Here is a 20905-nt window from a genome sequence, read left to right as displayed (position 1 = left end):
TTAACAAGGCTATTGTATTCAGTTATTTTATAATGACCGAAAGCTTACACTACAAAATATTTCAGTTATTTCTAATAAATTCCTGAATATGCTCAAGTTAGTTTTTTGTTTATGCAAATCAAGCTAAGGCCCATTTCATCATCTTGAAACACCTCTGGTCACTTATTGGGGGGGGGGGGCAATTCCAAAATTTTGGGTTATTACGTCAAAACTTCAATTTACTGACCAAGCATTTTAAAATTTCAAGATACTTCTGAGTAAGTTAAAATTTCAAGATACAAACACGAAATTTTGATATATGGACGACAAAACAATTGTTCTTCAGTAGTAGAAAGAAGCTCCCATAATGAAAGCTTGCTCAAAGTTTCAAAATTCCACTTTGCTGGGTATGGGATCTTTGTTTGTTTTCTCTGTGTGTGTGTGTGTGTGTGTTTGTTTGTTTCGTTGCTGTTCTCCAGTAACATAAACCATCTTCCATATTCCAGGCACAATTAAAACAGCAACAACAAAATTTAAAGTTTACCGACTTTCCCCTAAAATGAAAACATAAAAAGCTTCTTTGAATCTGGAAGTTTTACCATCATGTTAGCTGTTCAGGACTTTTCAGTACACTCTGTCCGCCAGTTAGCTACTTAATCGTCTACTTCCGCTTCGCTGGTGTTGCGCCAATTTCAGTGACCCGTGGAATTCTGTTGTGTCTCGCGTACGCTGCTTCCGTTGTTTCCATAGAAACCATGTTCACGATCTCAAACAAAAAAGCCCAACACGCTGGAAAACTGTGTAGCTATAGCATACGTTTTAAAACCCGTTGCCGGCGTAGAAAGGTAGGAGAATGCAGTTAATTATTTATATATTTGATTTTTACACCTGAAGAATATTTAGCTGAAACGTAGAACTTCGTGTTAGATGCAGTTAAGAGGCTAATATTGGGGCTATATTTGTTGTGCTAGTTTTAAAGCGAAGCTAGTGATGAACATAAATAGGACCTGATTCCTTCCTTTTACTATTGCTTTGCGGTTCATCCACTTCAGTATGTTACTCCCTGCCCGTATGCACTGCAATAAGCGTGGATTTTCTTTGACAGTGACAAACCCCTGTCCCCAAGGCCCTGGAAACCCCAGGCCCAGGAATGTTTGAGTTCAGCTAGTCTATAGCTTATCGATCAGTGTCTAGTTTTCCTTACAACACCGACCTGAAGCCTTGAGATCAAGCGTGGATGAGACCTGCTGTCACATCACTCTGCTCTCCTCTCCCCAGCACTGTCTTTTAACACGCGTACACAGTTGTATACTTAATACAACCTAAGCCTAATACCTAAGGAAAGTAAACTCAAAAAGTATCATTGTATACCTCAGTGTCAGGTCATTTTAGTACACAAGCCTTATATAAAAACACAGCGGTCACCCAAAATCATATAATTTTCCATTAGTTATTTCAAACCATGACATGATTAGGTTTTAGACCATTGAAATTTCTGTACAAGGTCATTACAAATGTAAAAAGAATACTTTTCTGTCAGCAAATATTCAGAGGAAATATTTGTATGTTTTACACACAGCCAGCCCATAGTCACTGCTGTGGGCTGAATGCTTGGCTGAAGCTGAAAGGGATCCTCTCTGAAGCTGAGATTGTGACAAGCCAACATGGTACATCTGACCGTAGATCTGATTGCTAAGTCTAGAAAGCACTTCAAAAAGAAAAGGGGCCTCTCCTTCCCAGAGTACCTCAAGACACTCACCCACCTCCACTTTTCTAACAAGAATATTGAACATATTGTAAGTAACCAGCACCTTTAACACTTCTTTAATTCTGGTTTTTCAATTGACTAATTTTAATGCCTAATTTTCTTGATTTTCAAGGGAGATCTCTCAATGTGTACAAACCTCACCGTTCTTTACCTGTATGATAATAACATCACTTACATTGGCAACCTCAGCTTTGCCTCCAACCTCACGCATCTCTATATGCAGAACAACAGCATAACCCATGTAGATAATCTGCACAATCTGCAGAACCTCTCTAAACTGTGAGTAAAGTTCAACTGATTGGTGATAAATATATGAAGTGGGAGGTGTGTGTTTGAACATGTATGTGATTTTCGCTGCTCTGCAGGTATCTCGGGGGAAACAGAATTGCTGTGGTGGAGGGCTTAGAGCAGCTCCATCAGCTCAAAGAGCTTCATGTGGAGAATCAAAGACTGACACCGGGGGAAAAGTTGCTCTTTGACCCCAGGACTCTCGACTCCCTCGCTGTATGACCTATTTTTACTGTGTTCGGCTCACTAATAATATCAGAAAAAAACATCCCCCACACTTCCAAATAACTTAAGTTCTCCTTGGTTGATTCATTATACGTTTTTAAGTTATCGAAAGACCAGACGAAGGTCTGACATTCACTTTTCATGCACAAAGATGTGTGTGGGCTGTCAACCCATGTGTAGGTTATCACATCCAGTGAAAGAGAGATCTGAGATTTCCCCGACACGAGTGATCCGTGTAAGAGCAATATTGTGCGGGGTTTGATGATGTCAAAGAGATCTCTGTTGCTCCCTCTGGTCTGACAAATCAGTTGAGTCTGTTTGCTTCGTTTACTGCCCATGCTATGGATAAACACACCAGAAGTCTCAGCTTCTTGTTTGTTTAGATAAATTAAAGAAATTGCTGTGCAAATTTAAAGAGTTCCAGCGTTTTATAAATGAGCCATTGTGAAACTTCTAACCAGGGTGAACATTTTGCAACTGCACCACACACATATATATATGTAAAGAGAACATATCCACATGCTTAAGAGTGCTTACAAGCAAATAAAAAGATAAAAGTAAATGTAGTTTGGACCCACTAGTACTGCTTCCTTTAAGCTCTGACATATGGTATTGCAGATATTTTCTTTGGGTGGGTGCAAATTACTTTTGCCTTTCCTTTGGAAGTGGCGTTGCATATTTGAATACCTGTAGTTTAATATCAAGTTGATTTGACCATAAAAAATATGTTTCATATATACGTTATAGTCCAGGATCTGTTTGTAGTAGTCTGTCATTGTACTGACTGTAACGTGAACTCTTTTCTTTACATTAATATGAATTCTGTAAATTCTTTGTTCAGGAATCTCTGTGTGTCCTGAATATTAATAACAACAACATCGATGATATCAGAGACCTGGCGGTGCTGAAGGAGCTCCAGCATTTTTCTGCTGCAGACAATAAGCTGTGCAGTATTGAGGTAAATATACGTTTTCAGGACTTACTTGCTTGTCATTCAAGGCTCCTGCTGCAGTGTGACTCAATTAGAAAGTGAGTGCACGTGAAGTCAAAGTAAATACTACCCCTTCACAGCAACTATGCATGCCTGATCAGGTCAGCATTAACATTGTTCCATGGCTTTCTGCACTGATGTGTGAAATGATATGGATAGCGGGGTTGTAAGGAACTAAATCCTGCAAATCCCGCCAGAGCTTCCCAGTCTCCACGACTCGCACAGGGTCAGAATTATTCAACAAATCAGCGAACCATTCCCCTGAGAATTTTCTCGCTGACAGCTTCAAACAAGCACAAGTTTCTCCCGTTCCTTGGAAGGTTGATTTTTCCTCTCTGCCTTGGAATCGTCTATTTGATGTCCCAAACCCCCGCTGTATCACTTTATGAGATTTATTAGACTCCCTGACGCTGTGATGGCAATGATATCTCTGTTTAAACTTATCTGTTAACTGAAAAAGTTGATGGCTTTATTTGAAAGGGTGTAATTCTTTCTTCTTATTGGCATTTAATAGCAGGATGACGCAATGAAAGCACTTTGTAGTTGACTTTACTACCTTCTTAAAACAGGGGACTTTCTTTGGAGATCGTTGATGCAGGTAATTGTTGTACACGTGTCATTTTTTTAGCAGATGTCTCCTATAATTTATACAACCCGTCTGCCACTATCGATTGTGCAAAGACAGCCCTCCAAAGGATCAATTTTTTCTTCTGCACCATTTGGTCAGAGTCCAGAGGAAACATTATGGATTTTTAAAATAGATTATGACAGGCAGTCAGCCCGGGTGACAAATGGGGAGCATCTTCTGAGGCAGTTAGCTGTGCACGGGGCAGAGAGGACAGGGGGAATCGAAGCTCTGGTCAAATACAGGTTCATAACTGGCCCATCATTAGTGGAAGTGAGAGAGCCGGCCAAGCTCAGAGAGCATTCAGCCTCTGCTGTTCTCCACGCCCCCGCGTGGGGGGCAATTTGGCGCTGGGCTCCTCTTCAGTGAGGGCCTTCTGAGTGACGGCCCTGACACGATCATTTATCAAAGCCTGGGAGCGCGTGGTGCTCAGGGGTCCCCCTCTGAACTGATTGCGGCTCAAGCTGGAAAAGTGGAAGCGCTTTGGCCAAGACAGGAAGGCAATGAACAATCAGAGCGTGTCCAGAGAGTATTCATATTTCCAGGCTTGGATTAATGTGCCTTTAGATAAACATACAACTGCAGGCTACTCGCTGGAGGAGCCAGCCTCACACTGCCCCAGGAGAAAACTTGTAGTTACATGACACCGGCGACACTGTTTATTAAAACAGACTGATGTGTTGTTTATGCACTTTCTATTGGCCCTTATACTTCATATTACCATTCACTCACACCTTTCTTTTTTTCCAATGATCATCTGACTAGCAATGATAAGATTACATTATATTTGTTTTAAACAAACTGGGCTATTGTTTCCTGTGTAGACAATAACCTTAGAGACACAGTGTTTCCAGTAGAATAATTAGGGGTTCAGACACAACAGATTATAGCAGATTTCCTGCTCTGTGTTTATTTTCAGGAGCTAGAAGATGTGTTCAGCCACTGGCCTCGGCTGTTTCTAATGGATTTGAGTGGAAATCCTGTGTGTAAAAACCTAAAGTACAGAGACCGCCTGATAACTGTGTGCACAAGCCTCGGTAAAATAATAATCATTTGTTTGCTCAGTTCACTTCTAATTTGAAAATACACTTTTATTATTTTGCTGTGACTTAAATTTAGGAAACACTCTTAAGGATAAAATCAAAACATTCACAATAGTTCATTTTATGTTTTTATTTTTAATGTTTGTTTGGTTAAAACATTTCTTATAGAGGCTCTTGATGGAAGGGAGATTAATGACTTAACCAGAGAGTTTCTTATTAACTGGAAAGCATCCAGGGAGGCCAAGAAGAAAAAAATAATAAGCATGATGTCTGGAGCACTCATCCCTTATTCTCTAACAAGTAAGTTACTATATTTGTTTTTTTAAATCCACCAACCTTGTTTACAGTAATTTTTTCCCTCCTGTTTTTGCTATTTAATTCTCCCTTTTGTCTTTGCATGGTCCATTAAGTCACTTCTTTGCTTTAGTAAGGGTACTGTGGATCTGCTAATATGTATAACAATACTGGAAAACTGTACTATCAGATTTTAGATTAATGTAAAAATAACAAAAAAGTCTGAATTGAATTTTACACAAGTTCTTAAGGCCGCTGGGTGAGTTCACACCCATGCAAATTTCAGTAGTCGTAGCAGTACTTGGCTTTGTTTATATTTCAGATGAATTTAACATGGGTCAGGATCTGCAGCCTGGTCACAGCCACGCGAACATGCAGAGGTGGAAGCCACAGCAGTCTCTCAGGTCCAGTATCACAGTTTAAAAAAGCCTACATTTGGCACATCTATGTTATGACTTACTAAATTATTTAACTGCAGACTGAATTCAAGTTATCAGTAATAACTGCTGATGGTAGGCTGACCCCAATTATTAAAGCCCCCCCCCCAAAAAAGTGAAAATCGCTAGATAAATTCATGTTTTATTGTAAGAGTCAGTTTTGCTTCATTCTCCTTCCTATCTTTTTTTCTTGAAAACCTGAAAGGAACCATCAGTTTTACTGATGTTACATAAGATCAAAGACATTTCAGTTTAGCCATAAAATGATTATAGAGCTAAGATTTATTTGTCGGCCTCTGATTTTTTCTCTCTCTCTCTTATCTTCCAGGACAGAAAAATTCCAGTTTCTTTAAATGGACTTGATCTTTTGGCTCTCTCATCAGCCGTCTGCAGTCATGTGGTTGCTTTAAGACAAAAGTGCAGCAAAATCTTCACCCACGACTAACCGTGCTTGTGCCTTGTTTATCCATCTTGATTGTTATAGCTGCAAAACTGCAGGCAACTCAGAGTCACTGCAGTTTCCTTCACCTATGGCATGTTTTTACAGCATATTCTAAAGTGATTTCATTATATTGAAATAATAAGTAACTAAAATTAATAACCATTGTGGGACAAAATAAAGACATGTATTTAATGTTTCTTACAGCTGTTTCATTGATAATGGCTTTTTTTTTTTTGGAGGGGGGGGGGGTGTCTGATGATTTAAATAATTTGTCCAAACCCAAACTGCTAGTTGCTATACATTTCCTGTGATGTCATTTTTCTTCTAAATGCATGTCAGCAAATAAGTGAACCTGGAGATGCAGAGTGGCACAATCTAAATGATCGCTCTGCTTTATTATTACAAGTCTTTACATTATCCAAAACTAACAGCGTGTGCTTCTATTTAAACAGCCGTGATAAATGATTCAGTCCTCTTTTATAACATATAAAGCCGCGACGCGGACGTATTTGGTCTCATCGTCGTTACTTTGAGTTTTTGGGGAGCCACGTGGGTGCGTAACCCTGAAAGATGCGGGATAATTAGGGAAACAAGCTTACTTAACCTTCCCTTACTTCTCCTTATAATTAGTGGCCCGAAGCAATACTGTTACCCCATCCTTACAAAAACAATGTTTATTAAGAACACTCTGAGGATACACATATTATGAATAATTCCTTTCATTAATTTGCCGACATCTCTGTTTGGAGCCCTGAAAATCAGAGTGATTAATTTATGAGTCTCACAAGAATTTCCTCAACGCCTGCCTGTTGATTGCAGTGCTGGAGTTTATTTATTAGCTGTTCCAATGAGCTTGCAATTCAAGACACTCTGGCAATTCGTCACATGTTTTGCATATCACCTTACCCTTGTCAGTTTGGCTTCATGGTCTATTGCAAATAGCGTTTTGGTAGACCAGCCTTTTGTTCCTGACCTTAAGGAGCATATTTGAGGTAATTGTGACCAAACTTCTCTCCAATGCCACTTTCTTTTTTTTTTCTTTTTTTTGGTGATAGGCTTATGAAGAAAATACAGTGTCAGGTTCGCAGCCAATTAGAGTGGGATACGGCCTGCACATATCGGAGTTGAAGCAAAAGAGAGCCCTGCCTCTGGCGTTGAAAACGAGCCTCTGCTGCCCCCAGACAGAAATAAGTTGGGAAGGGGGAAAGAGCAGCCTTTTCTCCGCTGCGAGCGGGTGTTATGGGTCGAAAGATTAATTACGTCGGAGTGAAATACTTGTCCGCCGCTTTGTGTATCCAATAAATTAAGGGCTCCCGAGACTTACGCACACAGGTGAAGTGTTGGATGTGCGTACACGGGGACTGCGGCGCAGCGTTTCTGCATACTTTATAAGGATAAACTGGACTTTGAAAGGGACCTCTTCTACATTGGCGAGCAAATTCTCCGACCTAACGACGTCTTCTTTGGGTTGCCTTCATGTCGTTTTTTGAGGCAGAGCCTTTGAGAAGTACCAGAGGTAAACTCCATATCAGACTACCGAACAGATAAGGCTCTCATGCCGGGAAAGACTTGGTTTGGAAATCTTCTGAGCATAAATTTATGCCAGTGCAACTAGACAGCTGTCAGTTATTTGGATTAGGTTTGTTTTTGTTGTTTTGTTTTTCTTTGATGCTGAAAGATTTTTAGACTTAAACTGTGTTTCCTGTTTTATTTGCAGCATCATACAGTTTGATTTTTAATCACAGAACTTAACTTATGGATATATATAAATGCAAAAGGCAGCAACTTGAATAGTGTAGATAAGAATGAATGTTTAAGTTCAAATTAGAACATTTGCTACAGAACAGCGGACTCCAATAAATATTCAAATTTGTCTGTAAAATGGCTGAAAGTTACAGCTAGAGTTCAAATAAAATGTGCAACTATAGTGGGCAGGTATAGGCTAACCTAAAACCTCTTCATCCAGGTCAGTAAGTGCACCCCGATGGTTGGAAGACAGGCGCTCCGAATGGACAGCGGTAATTGCTCCGGAGCAGTGGTGGATGACAGTCCAGGATCCAGCCCGAGCTCCAGCCCGAGTCCAGACGGTCGTCGGCGGGAGCTCCACCGGGCCAGAGTGCTCCAGAGCGGCGGGATCGGCGGCAGAGGACGCCCGGCAGCAGCGAATGCGGCGAGGGAGAGGAGCCGGGTACAAACGCTGAGGAACGCCTTCCTGGAGCTTCAAAGGACTTTGCCCTCAGTGCCGCCGGACACCAAGCTGTCCAAACTCGACGTGCTGATACTGGCCACCACCTATATTGCCCATCTGACTCGAACTCTGCAGGAAGAAGGCACAGAGGAAGGAGAGGGCACGAAACAAACAGAGGCGTTACACTCACTGAAAGGCGAAGGCTACCTGCACCCGGTGAAGGTCAGTGTTAATAAGAATTAATCACTAGAGATCTAGTTTTGTTTTCAATTCTGCATTAATTGTTTTATTCTAAAATTATTTTGGTGATCATGTTCTGTTAGAAATTTCCCACTTTTTAAAATTTAAGAAGTTAACACAGCCTTTATCCTATAGATGCAGAAAATCCTGTCACACCACCGAGCTCTGTTTTTAGAAATTATTTTACCAATTTAAATTTTTTGATTTATTAATTTCTGTTTTTTCCCCTACAGAAATGGCCAATGCGATCCAGGCTGTACGTTGGAGCAACCGGGCAATTCCTAAACACTTCAAGTCCTTCAGAGTCAGAGGATCAAGGCCCATCGTCGTCCACCTCCCAGTAAAATAGGCTTAATTCATTTGTACCGAACAGCTTCGTTTTGTGCATGAGTTCATGCTTTACTTCGGAAGCAGCACATGATTGTAGAACAGCTCCCACTAAAGCACCGCAAATTAGGAAGACCTTGTAAATTAATATATTACGTGAATTTTATTGTATAAATTTTGAGAAAGCATACATTATATTTCTGTGTGTTATTTCGACTAATCCTGCCTGCATTGTGCAGCTCCACACACGTCCCAGGTATATTTACAGAGACTCCTCGGGGCAACGAGCCCGTCATGCTTGAGTGTGCACTTTCAGCTGAGACATTTGCACTAAATGCATGTGTGAATAACTTAACATCTGTCATGTGAAGTGGTCTGTCAGGGAGCCCACAATGCAGGCTCCACGTCTCATGTTCCTCCTTATTTTTTACATGCATGGGTGTAAATGTGTTTGTGAATAAATTACTTGACAATGAAAGAAGACATGTCTCCAAGGTTTGAACGATAGAAAGCATTTTAAAGGTGTTCCAATTATTATTATTATTATTATTATTATTATTATTATTATTATTATCATTACTGATGGTATTTGCTGGACAGTGATTGTGGTTTTTGTTCTCTCTGAACAGTCACTGTAATTGTGTGACTGTAGGTTTTAATCAAATCCATCTGTGGTGCTAGATTAAGAATTTGGAGATCACTGATGACTATACAGAAACTTTTTAACTTGTTTTGCAGCTGATTTTAGAAATCCGACTAGCTAAAAGGTCTATGTAAACAATAATAATTAGTATTATTTTATCATAAAATATAAAAAAAATACGATATATGAATGCATAATTTATATTGTTAGAAAAAACAATTACAATCCATACAGTTTAAAAGGAATGACTGCTTTCTTATTTCTGATTTTTTTTTTTTATCACTAACATTTAAAATATTAATACTTCACTATGAATTAAAGTGTTATGATAAGTGTTATAATACCAATTTCGTCACTCAAAATATCTCTATTGGTGACTCAGACTAATTAATCGGATTTCATGATGTAATTTTTTAAATATCGATAAAGGTATGTGTAAATCCCTTTAGGCTTCAATGGAACAAATGACGATATTTCCCAAATTTAGCCAGTGCGGATTAAGTAAAGGAAGAGCATCGAAACAGAAATTATGATTTGATTTGATTTTTTATTTTTTGCTGTCACATGTCCGGATCATCAAGTTACATACCCCTCTTTGTTTGTTTTTTTGTGTTTGTTTGTTTGTTTGTTTTTTTACTATTATTATTATTATTATTATTCACTTTTATTCATTTGTTTTATGCTCGGGCTTCTGTTTCTTCTTCAGTAATCAGACATATTACACAGGAACGTGCACATACAAGTACACAGAAGTAGTTCCAAATTGTACCTTCCTGAAAAAAACGAAAAGTGGCCATGATTATACAGCTTCACTAAAAGCTCTAAAGTACCTTATATTAGATGGAAAATGAACAATAAGAATAGATTTAATGAAAGTTTTGATGCACACACACACACACACACACACACACACACTTGCTTTGTCTCTTTTCTCTCTCTCTCGGATCTATTTTTTAACTGAATACAGCGCTGGTATTAGTATGTTTATTTATTTATTTATTTATTATTCCATTTGCCTCTTGGATGCCCCCCCCCCCCCCCCCCCCCCCCCCACACACACACACACACACACACACACACAACTTTACACGGGCCCCTGAGCGCATGCCCAGAATGACCATTGGTCAGAATATAGAATGACGGTAACTCAAAAAAATCACCACATATGTATATGTCTTTACAGGCCCTCATTATTATTAAAACTTTATGTAATAGAGTGCATAAACAAGAGCACTTTAGATTTTAAAAAGAAGCTTAAAAAATGCTTCGCTGTGCGCTTCGCATGCTGCACTGCGCAGCTGTGGTGCGCAGAAACAGGAGGTCAGACCGGAAACTCTTCCTCTTCTCCTGGAGATGGCTGCAGAAGGCAGTGCGGCGTTTCAGCTCTCCTCAACATTTAACTTCTTCGCGATTCAGCGCGTAGGTAAGCAATAGAGACACGGTTGTGTAAGTTTGCATAGCTTAAAAATGGACCATCAGTCATCGTGTTTTCAAGCTGAATATGAATTTGCTCTTGAAACAGGCCATTAGTCGGTAGCATGAAGCTAGTTAGCTACTCAGCCACGTGGGTGAAAGGAGTACAGCGTAGCTTTCCTCCTCTCGCTTTACTGTTTCTCATCATAGTTAAAACACTAAAAGGTGTTTCATTCCATTTGTATAGTAAAGCTAATCTGGCTCCTGATTTTGAGCATTGCACCAACTCTGTCCTTACAAAAACACGTTAGTGTGTTAGTAATGAAATACCCTGAATCATATCACGTGGCAGACATTTTTATTTCTCGTCTCCCGGTGCCACGATCTCATTGGTTCCAGTTTACAAATGTGAACACGTTAGGCTCACAAGAAACACGTGGCTTGAAGTATTGATTTGCAGATCTATAGATCTATGCCTGCGTAAACTAAAAACGAAGCTGAAATGATGGTGAACTTGTATTAGATATTGAGATGGGAATTTCATAAGTTTAAAAAGAGTCGTATAAGAGCTTAAAGGCAAACTTCTGGTTACTTCTGGTTTCTTGGTTGCCTAAAAGCAAGTGATAGCATATTTAAAAAGTTTGCATTTGCACCTCAAATGTAATATTGGGGATTTGTCTTCCTTCGCCACCATTGTTCATAGGTGTGCATGTCTCGTTATAATAGACAGGTCTCATCCCTGAAGTAATAAATCATTTTTCTGGACTCACTGTCATTCAGCATTTTACTGAACACTACGTCTAGTTTTGTCAAGGGGTCAGCAGAAGAGCTGCTGGTCAGGGAATTACCACCTCTCATTAGTTCACTGGGGAAAGTCATCAAGGCCCCAATGAAGACATAAGGTCATGGCAGAGGTCGTGACCTGCTGTTGAACCCGTTCTCAGACATGCGGTGTTAGCCATGCTCCTCGGCTGTGTTATTTTGCAACCTTTGACCTTCGGGTGATCAGTCATCTGTTCTCGCCATATTGGCTTTTCTTTCAGTACATTTTATTTATTCAAGCTGAAAATCAATATCCCATCACTCCTGAGAGCAATTAGTTGCAAGGTTTGGAAAAGTTGCAGTGACAGACTTTCACTGATCTTGAGAGGTGTTTGGGGTGTATTTCTGTTGAAAGGGAGTAACTAGTTGATTTAAAAACTTAAGGTTAGAGCGAACTATTAGGCTGGTCCTTAATAAAACCAAAAGATCACACTAAACTAACTCATATTTATCTTTTTATTTCAGATGCCATGCTGCTGCAAATAACCTGATGTCTTCACTGTGTTGACCCTTTAAGGTGAGCGCTGAAATATTTGACAATATTTAAGTTTTGGTTTAACTGTAGCTCAGTCCGGCTGCTGGAATAGTGATGAGTTCACATTTTTGCCGTTTACCCGTCAGACAATAACGTGGTGAAACTGTGACTAGCTGAATAGCCAGCATAACATCAGACAGCCTCATATTTGATTTGTATGAAGAGATTTTCAGGAAGTTAATGTCAATGGTTTATTTTGCTTCAGGTCTCATGCTGTGGTTGGAGGAGAGGCACGAGATGCCTAATCCTTTGTCTCCTTTCCCTGAAAACAGGTTGGTGGTTTCACAACAGTAAAATGGAAAAATGAGTAACTGCAATAATTGTTGCAAATTTTGTCTGCTCATACTGAGTCAGTGGTTAAGATGATTCCCAAACAACAAGTTATATTAATTTGCTTTGCGGCAGCTGGAATAGTGATGAGTTCACTTCTTTCGCCGTTTACCCATCAGACAATAAAGTGGTGAGATTTGTGACTACTGAATTACCAGCTGCAGCCTTTGTGTCACCTAAATTACCCCAGTTTTTATTTAATACAGAAATGGTTTTACACATAGCCAGAAAATTTCATCTTGCCAACTTGGCATTTACTTTCCATTTAGCAATTTTGTTTTTTTGTTAATCTGATTTCAGTTGACTTGTTCTAAAATTGTGTATTGTTAATTCTGCAGATAAACAGCAGCACCAGTAATGGAGCTACACAGTGACTGGCAGTGATTTCATGCCTTTCCTGGTAAGTAAAGCCAGTAGTAGACTGGTGTATTCAGGAGCTGGTATTCTAATGTCCCTTTTCCACTAGTACCTACTTGGCACGCCTGGGCTTGACTGGGATTTTAGGGGTTTCCATTACGTGGTAGTACCTGGGATCAGGTACGTTTTTAGTACCTACCCAGCCGGGTTTCCAGTCCGAAAATGTGACGTCAACAGACTGAATACCACTAATTGGCCAGTCAGTAGTGTCACTCGGTGAGTCATGAAAGTGACTTCTTTAATTTTTGAAACCCGGCAATGAGGGAAATGGCTTCATAGAAACCAACACCGTGGTATTTGTATCACTGGACTTTCAGATGCGTTGCTATAACGACTGCAAGCACATTTGGTAGGACTCAGTTGTAATGGAAAATGTCGGAAACGGAGTCGAGTTGAGCCGAGTAGTTACTAGTGTAAAAGAGGCATAAATGGCCAGCTTACTTCACTGGTATGTCTGCTGATGTAACTTGTAATGATGAGTTCACTTTTTCGCCGTTTACCCATCAGACCAAAATGGGCTGCTGAGAATGTGACTAACTGAACTTAAAATTACTTTTAAACCCACATAAATCATTTATTCTCATTTGACTGACTATATACTGTATATTTGTTAGATGTGCAAAGTTTTGGAACCACTTGAATGACCTGGGAGTACACAGAGTGGCCACAATTGAAAGGTAAGTAACAGATTCTACCCCTGTCACTTTGGTTTTTCAGACCTGCACACGCCACATTGATTTTGTTTTGTTTTTTCCCTTTTTGCTTACAATTTAAAAATGGACAGTTACTTGTGATATGCACAATTGGTGGGGGGATTTGTCTGCAAGAAAAATATCTTGACTTAAGTGTATTTTGGATATTTAATCTTGGATGCAATATTTTCAAACATGTACTGTATTCAGATTTTGGGTAATGCTTACAGGACCTCCATCTTTTATCTGCATTCAGCATGTATTTATTTGTTTGGTTGTATTTGATCAGTGTACAGATTTGAAATTTCAAAATAAAGGAGTTTAATCTTGTGTTGCCTACCTGCACTTTGTTAAACAACCTAGAGAGGCTTCACTCTTCTGTAATGTATGTGTCTGCTCCAGGTGCATTGGTGTAGATGAACCGTAAGATAAGCTGATGGAGCTCATCCAGAGCAGCGTCTCTCTTGCACAAACCATCCACATCTCCGAGGTCACAAGGAAACACTGGATCGGGTGGAATAATGAGAGCAGAGGCGCCTGTATGAAAAAGAGAAAATCCTGAATATGTTGCCTTATGTTGTTGTTTGATGCTTTATTATCTTGAGTGTTATATAATGATCAATAAAATGATAATATTAACCATAATAATAAAACCATCGAGTAATGTCATTAAATTGCTAAATATTTACTTTTTAGTGTCATGAGGTGTGAGAATTTAAAAATGAAATAAATACCATGCTTGAGTGAGACTGAGCTTTCACAAAGGAGTACAGCGATCACAGCGTCCTGCTCTAGTACTTGAGTTCTGAGACATAACTTGCAATGGGCCTCAGCCAAAGAGATCCTGTGACAAAACGAATATACAATCTGAATCTCTGCCTCTGTATTCAGTAAGACCTTTCTAATACACTGTAGGACAAGTAATCAAAAATGTTACATTTAAAATCTAAATGGATAAATCAAGACTGGCTGTGTATGTACAGTATAATGTGGCCTGCCCTGTTTGGCCTTCTCATTGAGAACATTTATTTTCATAGTTTTAGCTGAACATAAAACGTGTCACCACAGTGGGAAAGATTTGTAAACATTTGTCAAAATTGCATGAAAAATGGTCATCTACGAGCAGCAGTAGAGTGGGCTTGCACCACCTGGTGGATGAAATTGACATTACAGCAGACTTTGACCTCTGCAGTTTAATATGTAGAAAGTGGAGATTGAATGTAAAAACCCAGTAAAGCACTTACAGCAGTTTGATAGAGGCCACAGACATGTTGACACCCTGACCCTGTGATCGCACTCTGCGGCTCGCCATGTAGTAACCATGGATTATTTTTTCTGCTGCAGGGCTGAGTTCCACTCGCAAACCTTGTGCATGGGCCACCAGCTGAAGAATATAATAGTATATTAGCAATATAACATAATTTATAATATAATAGTAATAGAACATGTTTGTTAACCTCCTGATAGTCTTGAGTGGAAAACTCCCAGCAGGATGGGTCATGGGGTTTTCCAGACTGTACTGCATGCTGGAGGGTGTGGACAGTCTGGGCAAGCAGGGCCTGCTCTCCAACCCTGTCTCTACACTCAATGATAAGGCCAAAAGCATCTGCCAACTGAGCTGGTACAGCACCAATCTCCTGCTCACAGTAAAGAAAGCTGTCAATAAACCTTTATTAGAATGGTTACATTATTTACCCCTTGCCTACAAAAAGCAACACAAAGAACTGATTATTCTCAAGGGTTCTGCTGTGAAGTAATATTGCCTGGGCAGGGCACTTCCTTCAAGAGCACTAAATTGTCTCAATTTCCTGTTTTGCCTGTAGCACCAACAAACAGCATCTAAGCTGAACGAAAGGGGCCTTTTTTTAAAAACTGTTTAATACGCAAAAAAAGTTACAAACATAAATCTAAACTTAGACCCGGTAAAGCACATTCATACAACAATAACTTGATGTAACTGAACTCACTGCTGTTCCCAGTGCGCCACAGTCTGCCCTCCCAGATCGACGGGAGGAGTCTGTGACGGCCCAGAAGCTACACTGGACTGGAAAGGAAAGCTGCTGGTCTGCATCCTCGCCATATTTCTTTCCAGGGATGAACACTGATAGTGTGCGGGTCTCCATAACTGGAAAAATTTTTGTTTAAAAAAGATCAATGATTTTTATAGCTGACATAAATCTATCCTTTTCAGGTTATTGTAGCACTTACATTCATTACCTGACTGAATGGAATCCAACTTGTCCTTTTTGTAATAGCTCAGATCTCCCAACATGCAAATACCCCCAGTAGCTAGCAGGGCAGAACCAGCATGGATGTTAGCAGTACCTGCCCCATGTTCATCCCGGGACAGGCATGCGAACATCTCCCCCGAGGCCTGATGCCTGATCCCACGATAGGCCAAACTCAAGCTGTATGTCATCAATCTAGCACAAAAGGATAAGATAATGGATGGATATGGAGGAGGATTTGATCATAAGTGTGGTACCTAGTGGGTCCATTTAGGTAAATGGACTGGTTCTTAAATAGCACCTTTCTATTCTACTTGAGCACTCAAAACGCAAGCATGTGGTTACACACTGCTGTGTGACTAAGCTAGTGCCCAGCATCAGGAGGTGCCAGGGCTGTTGTGGCTGTTCATGGTCCTTCCACATGTTACTGAGGTCCTTGTTTGTTAAATTAACAAATTGTTAAATTGCCATTATTTCTTCTTTCCTAAGACTTCAATCATCCAGTCCAGTAAACGAGACCAAACAAGAGTACATAGCAGAAAAAGCTGTTTGGCATCGGCAGACAGGATTTGGCAAGTTTTTCATGGGTGCAAACCACAAATGCATTTCCTTACAAACATGGCACGATTTAAGGGGAAATAAACAGGCTTTCCAACAGTGTAAGATTTATTGCCAAGAAGCATTGTTACAACACAGACATAATTAATCAAACACAAATTTCCTTACTTTTTGTTCTAAGTATACATCCCTGTTTAGGATGCAGTAGGTTTCAGGATTCAGATCATTTAAATTTGTTTACCTGTCGAGTATAAGCGTGTCGGTGGTGACAACAAGGAGATCCAAGTTGTGAAACGTGTCTTTTTCATCTATTCTGGTCTGCACCAAGCTAAGCAGCAAGCTCAGCTTCAGAGTGTCGTACAAGCCTTGAGGAGCCACGTCTAACCCAAAGCAGTGAGCTACAATTGCGGAGAACCTCCACGGAGACGAGGCCGTTCCCTTCCACAGCTCCTGGAAGCGGGCGCTGACTTTACAGTCACCTGTAAGTTGAGTGGTAAAAGATGGTAAGTCTTTTATTACAATTAAAAAATATAAAACCTGAGACTTCACTGTATGAAGACACATTTCATTCTGTAATTTTAATGGGAGATAATTCACAGGCTTACACAGTGGTTCCCACGGTTGGACACTATTTGCCTCCACACTCCAGGTAATGTTGGGCCACTGGTGCACATGTGCAGGAATGCCCAACACCCGGTAATATTGCCCGATTCTCATGGAGTTACACAGCTCGTCTACGTGAGTAGGGGAAACAAAGCATTAACACTCAAAGGAGTTGTTCTCGGCTGCCCAGTGATTACTAAAGAAACATGCATGCCACCTACAAGCCACTGCCAAGAGAAACAGAGTGAGGCCTTCAGAACAAAGATTTCACTGTGTGCGAACTGCACAGCCAGCTAATGAGTGTTCTTTGCACTTATTAACATATATGTTTAGTAACGGGAGCTCGCTGTATTGAATTCCTCCACAGGACTGGGTCAACAGAATATGTTAATCCTGCTGCAGAGATTTGCTAAGCTCTCAGGGGTGCTGGCGGGACAATGTTATTTGAGGGGACAGAAACACTTAATATCCTACCATGAGGCACCGTGCTCAGCTGGCTGCACTAAAATCTATTTATTTGAACTCTCCCCCACCAAGTTTGTGTTTCAAAGCGAACCTCGTTTAACAAGCCAGAGAAAATTAATGGCAAACCTCAATACATTTGACTGTAAATATAAGCCATTATAACCACATTTCTCAAGAGTAATGGATTAAAATCTTATTTTCCAAACAAAAAAATAAACTTGCATTTTGAGGATATTAATCTGCAGTGCAGTTTAATTTTAAATGCTTCAGCTTACAAATGAAAACCAAGCCTTTTAACCAAGGAAAAGGGATTAATCGCCTTACAGGGTGGGGGCAGAGTCTTTTCAAATAACAAGCTATTTGATTTTCTGCTGCATGGTTCAGATGTTTTATAGTGAAGATTTGTTTTTGTTATGGAGCTGTTCTCTGAATCAAAAAGCCAAGGTGCACAAAGTCCTGTTTGAACCAGCAGATCAGTGCTGACCTTCACGAAGGAGCCGTCACACTCAGTACTGTTCGTGTTATGATTTGTATCGTCTGTTTTAGGATTGGGCTACTCTGATGTAAACGTTCGGTAATGCAATGTGTTTCTGCTCTTGGGTATTATTAAGTGTGATCATGATGTATTGTAATGCATGCTAGTGCATATTTTTCATCTTCTGCCACTGCCTTCACCACTCCCCAAAAAAGCTATGAGTTTTCTTCTCCATTATTCACGCTGCTAAAAACAGTTGCAGACTGCAGACTGTAGACATACCTCTGAGAAACAGGGTAACAGACTGGTATCTCATTGAGCTTTGCTGATAGCCTCTTAGAACATCCAGTGCTTTGACATGGATCAGCTCCACCAGCTGTTTGTCTATATCCAAAAAAAGACACATACATACATTACTGTGCAAAAGTCTGGAGCCACTTTATATATTGCGAGGAAAATGGGAAATAGGCACAATGATTTACTGAAACATGGGATTAGAAATACAGCATATTATGCAGCAACAATTTTTTTTTATAATTCCAGACAGATCACAGCCTGGAATCTCTTAGGCAGCTTTCTTGTCATTTCTTTAAGTAGTCTTTGGGATTAGTTCTCCAGGCTTCCCAATGGACATTCAAAGCGCTTCTTTGGATGTTGGCTGCATTTTTGTTCCATTTTCTCTCAAGTTGATGCCACACTGCTTCAATCATTTTGAGGACCGGGTTCTGGGGAGGCCAATCCATGACTGGCAGTTTGTTTGGGATCATTGCCATGTTAAAAAATGAAACAGCTGCCAGTGAGATGGGTTCCAGATGCCACTGCATGGTGGAATAAAGTCTGATGTAACTTTTCAGCATTTATAATTGCTTAAATTTGATAAGATCCCCAACACTACTGGCTGAAATGTAGGCCCGAACCATGACATAGCCTCCACCGTGTTACCATGGCTGTTTTCAGCTGATTTTGTTGATGAAAAAATACTATTTTATGTCTTTTAAACTGTGTTATTGTTGGCATTTTTCATAGATTCAACAAAAAAAATGAGTAAAAATTGTGTTTTTGTAAAAGGCTGCCAGTAACATAGTGTCTAAAGATTAAATTTAAAATTGGTTTATTACCAAGTTTTGTTGTATGTGTATACAGGACGTGACCCAATATGCTTGAATGATTTATAGTTCAGTGTTAGGTGATTTAACAAACAGAAAACAAACAAAAAAACATTCCTATGAAAATGGCCAGATTTAAGTATGGACCTAAAACTGAGTGAAAAAGCAGCCAGTGTCCAAAGAAAAACTTTGAAAGACCTTCAGAGAGCACAAGCAAAAAAAAAAAAATCACAAGAATGTCTGGCTCACTGGAAGCAAAACATAAAGGAATGAGGGGCTGACCGGATATTTTTGCAGTAGTAATATGTTAAAATAAAACCTTACAATGCACTGCAGCATTCTGAATCAATAGTACCTCCTAAAACTCTAAACTTCACATCCTCTTTCAATTGGGAGCTGCAGATCATGCAGCTGAAGTCGTTTCTCACTGTGGCTGACTCTGTTGCTCCGGGTGCATGCACTCGAATGTGGTGAAAACCTACAAGCAGCATCACAGAAATGAGAATTTATATACTGTATTTGTCTAAGTCTGACTTAAAAACCACAGAGTATGTGTATGTACTGCAGTACCTGTAGAGCAGGGGCAGTCATCATCAGTGCAGAGGAACCTCGCCCCCTGGGTGTACTTTGTGACCCTTGTCATGGCAATGACCAGGCCCTCCATGGAGACAGGCCTCAAAGGGCGACATAAACGAGGAAAACTGGAAAGGTCCAGTGTGTACTCGGGGAATGGAGGCAGGTGCGTGAACTTCAAAATAACATTCACCTCAAAAGAAACACACACACATTGTTAGAGGACAGACGCATCATCTGATTTATTACACTAGGAAAAGCCCAGGTGTATTAATGAGGGCTGCATTCCCTTTAGGAGTCATTGTTTACTGGGACAGTAAACGGAAACGAGCCCTTCACTTGTGGATTTATACAAAACACAGTATTGTTTCGGTGAAAGGGGAAGCGGTTGTTTATTCATACCTGACTCTCCATGTGTATTTTTTCAATAAGTGAAAGGGTCTTTATAGCCAGGAAACAAACCTAAATGAGGAATTGGTTAAATATAGTTAAGCTGACAGCAAAAATTTAGCTACGTTTCGTTTTTGCCCACAGTTTTCACTTACAGACTGAAACAAAGCCGTGGCTTTCAGGGGGTCATGGAGAACACAGTCCCCCAGTACAGGATCCAGCTCCAGCACATCGGCGGGATTAACGCCGATACAAAACCTGTACACCGCCTCGGTCTGCTGGGAGCCTGAAAATGACCGTTAGCAAAGTTAAAAACTCGGTGATTTTAGCTGTCATGGCTGCTTTAGAGCGGAACCTCATACCGTTAAAATATTCGCAGTCTTCGCAAAGTTTTTTAAGACCACCGCTTCTGTCTAAATACACCAAAACCGATTCTTTCAGCGATAAAATGTCAGCCATTTTAAAAAACAAATTATATCATGAAGACCTTTAATGTTTAGCTGAGGTTAGCCCGGGTTCAGCGGGGATGCTAACTTCAACAATATGACGTAATAATTTAATTAAAAAATCATTTTTTAAAAATTTATAACTGTACATACAGAAAAACTAAAAAATATATATAGTTTCACTTTCCGGCTATAAAGAAAATATTTTAAGGAAAATTATGGAACGTCTTGTTTTGTTAAGAAAATTTAATAAATTTGTTTCCATAACGTGAAAAATTGTCAGTTCAGTGGTTTCCAATTGACATTATTGCTTATTATTAATTTATAGCAAATTTAAAATACACACTTTTATGCATACTTCA

At 39.9% G+C, this 20905-nt stretch overlaps 3 protein-coding genes and 1 long non-coding RNA gene across 8 annotated transcripts; 3 read left to right on the top strand and 1 right to left on the bottom strand.

The window, feature by feature from the left end:
- Positions 1-677: 677 nt before the first annotated feature.
- Positions 678-6293, top strand: ppp1r42 (protein phosphatase 1, regulatory subunit 42). The gene is made up of 9 exons (XM_003443562.4): positions 678-824; positions 1559-1775; positions 1860-2026; positions 2113-2251; positions 3102-3218; positions 4796-4913; positions 5088-5219; positions 5536-5617; positions 5979-6293. The coding sequence occupies exons 2-9, from the start codon at positions 1644-1646 to the stop codon at positions 6001-6003; spliced, it is 912 nt and encodes a 303-aa protein (XP_003443610.2). The 5' UTR covers positions 678-824; positions 1559-1643; the 3' UTR covers positions 6004-6293.
- Positions 6294-6358: 65 nt separating this feature from the next.
- Positions 6359-9336, top strand: tcf24 (transcription factor 24). Of its 2 annotated transcripts, none has more exons than XM_005471826.4 (3): positions 6359-7608; positions 8059-8502; positions 8754-9336. In XM_005471826.4, exons 2-3 carry the CDS (start codon positions 8077-8079, stop codon positions 8862-8864), a joined length of 537 nt encoding a protein of 178 aa, XP_005471883.1. In that variant the 5' UTR covers positions 6359-7608; positions 8059-8076; the 3' UTR covers positions 8865-9336. The 2 variants fall into 2 exon arrangements, with proteins under 2 accessions (XP_005471883.1, XP_025765880.1); XM_025910095.1 differs by lacking the exon at positions 6359-7608 and adding an exon at positions 7715-7731.
- On the bottom strand, positions 8276-20654 carry mcmdc2 (minichromosome maintenance domain containing 2). Of its 4 annotated transcripts, none has more exons than XM_025910093.1 (15): positions 20460-20653; positions 20253-20383; positions 20110-20169; positions 19705-19900; positions 19490-19612; positions 18311-18412; positions 17091-17219; positions 16727-16964; positions 15908-16122; positions 15667-15824; positions 15157-15336; positions 14944-15083; positions 14434-14543; positions 14040-14236; positions 8276-8409 (listed from the first exon to the last, which is right to left on the bottom strand). In XM_025910093.1, the coding sequence occupies exons 1-14, from the start codon at positions 20554-20556 to the stop codon at positions 14070-14072; spliced, it is 2046 nt and encodes a 681-aa protein (XP_025765878.1). In that variant the 5' UTR covers positions 20557-20653; the 3' UTR covers positions 8276-8409; positions 14040-14069. The 4 variants fall into 4 exon arrangements, with proteins under 4 accessions (XP_025765878.1, XP_019218704.1, XP_025765879.1 ...); XM_019363159.2 differs by having other exon boundaries at positions 15917-16122; positions 20460-20652; XM_025910094.1 differs by lacking the exon at positions 20110-20169 and having other exon boundaries at positions 20460-20654.
- LOC106097836 (uncharacterized) lies at positions 10758-14368 on the top strand. Its single transcript, XR_001223879.3, has 6 exons — positions 10758-10913; positions 12191-12242; positions 12466-12532; positions 12929-12990; positions 13622-13684; positions 14102-14368. It is a non-coding gene; the product is annotated as an uncharacterized LOC106097836 (long non-coding RNA).
- Positions 20655-20905: the final 251 nt, after the last annotated feature.

Source organism: Oreochromis niloticus, linkage group LG9, assembly GCF_001858045.2.
Source record: "Oreochromis niloticus isolate F11D_XX linkage group LG9, O_niloticus_UMD_NMBU, whole genome shotgun sequence".
Classification (NCBI taxonomy): domain Eukaryota; kingdom Metazoa; phylum Chordata; class Actinopteri; order Cichliformes; family Cichlidae; genus Oreochromis; species Oreochromis niloticus.
This window is presented reverse-complemented; position numbering and strand designations above follow the sequence as displayed.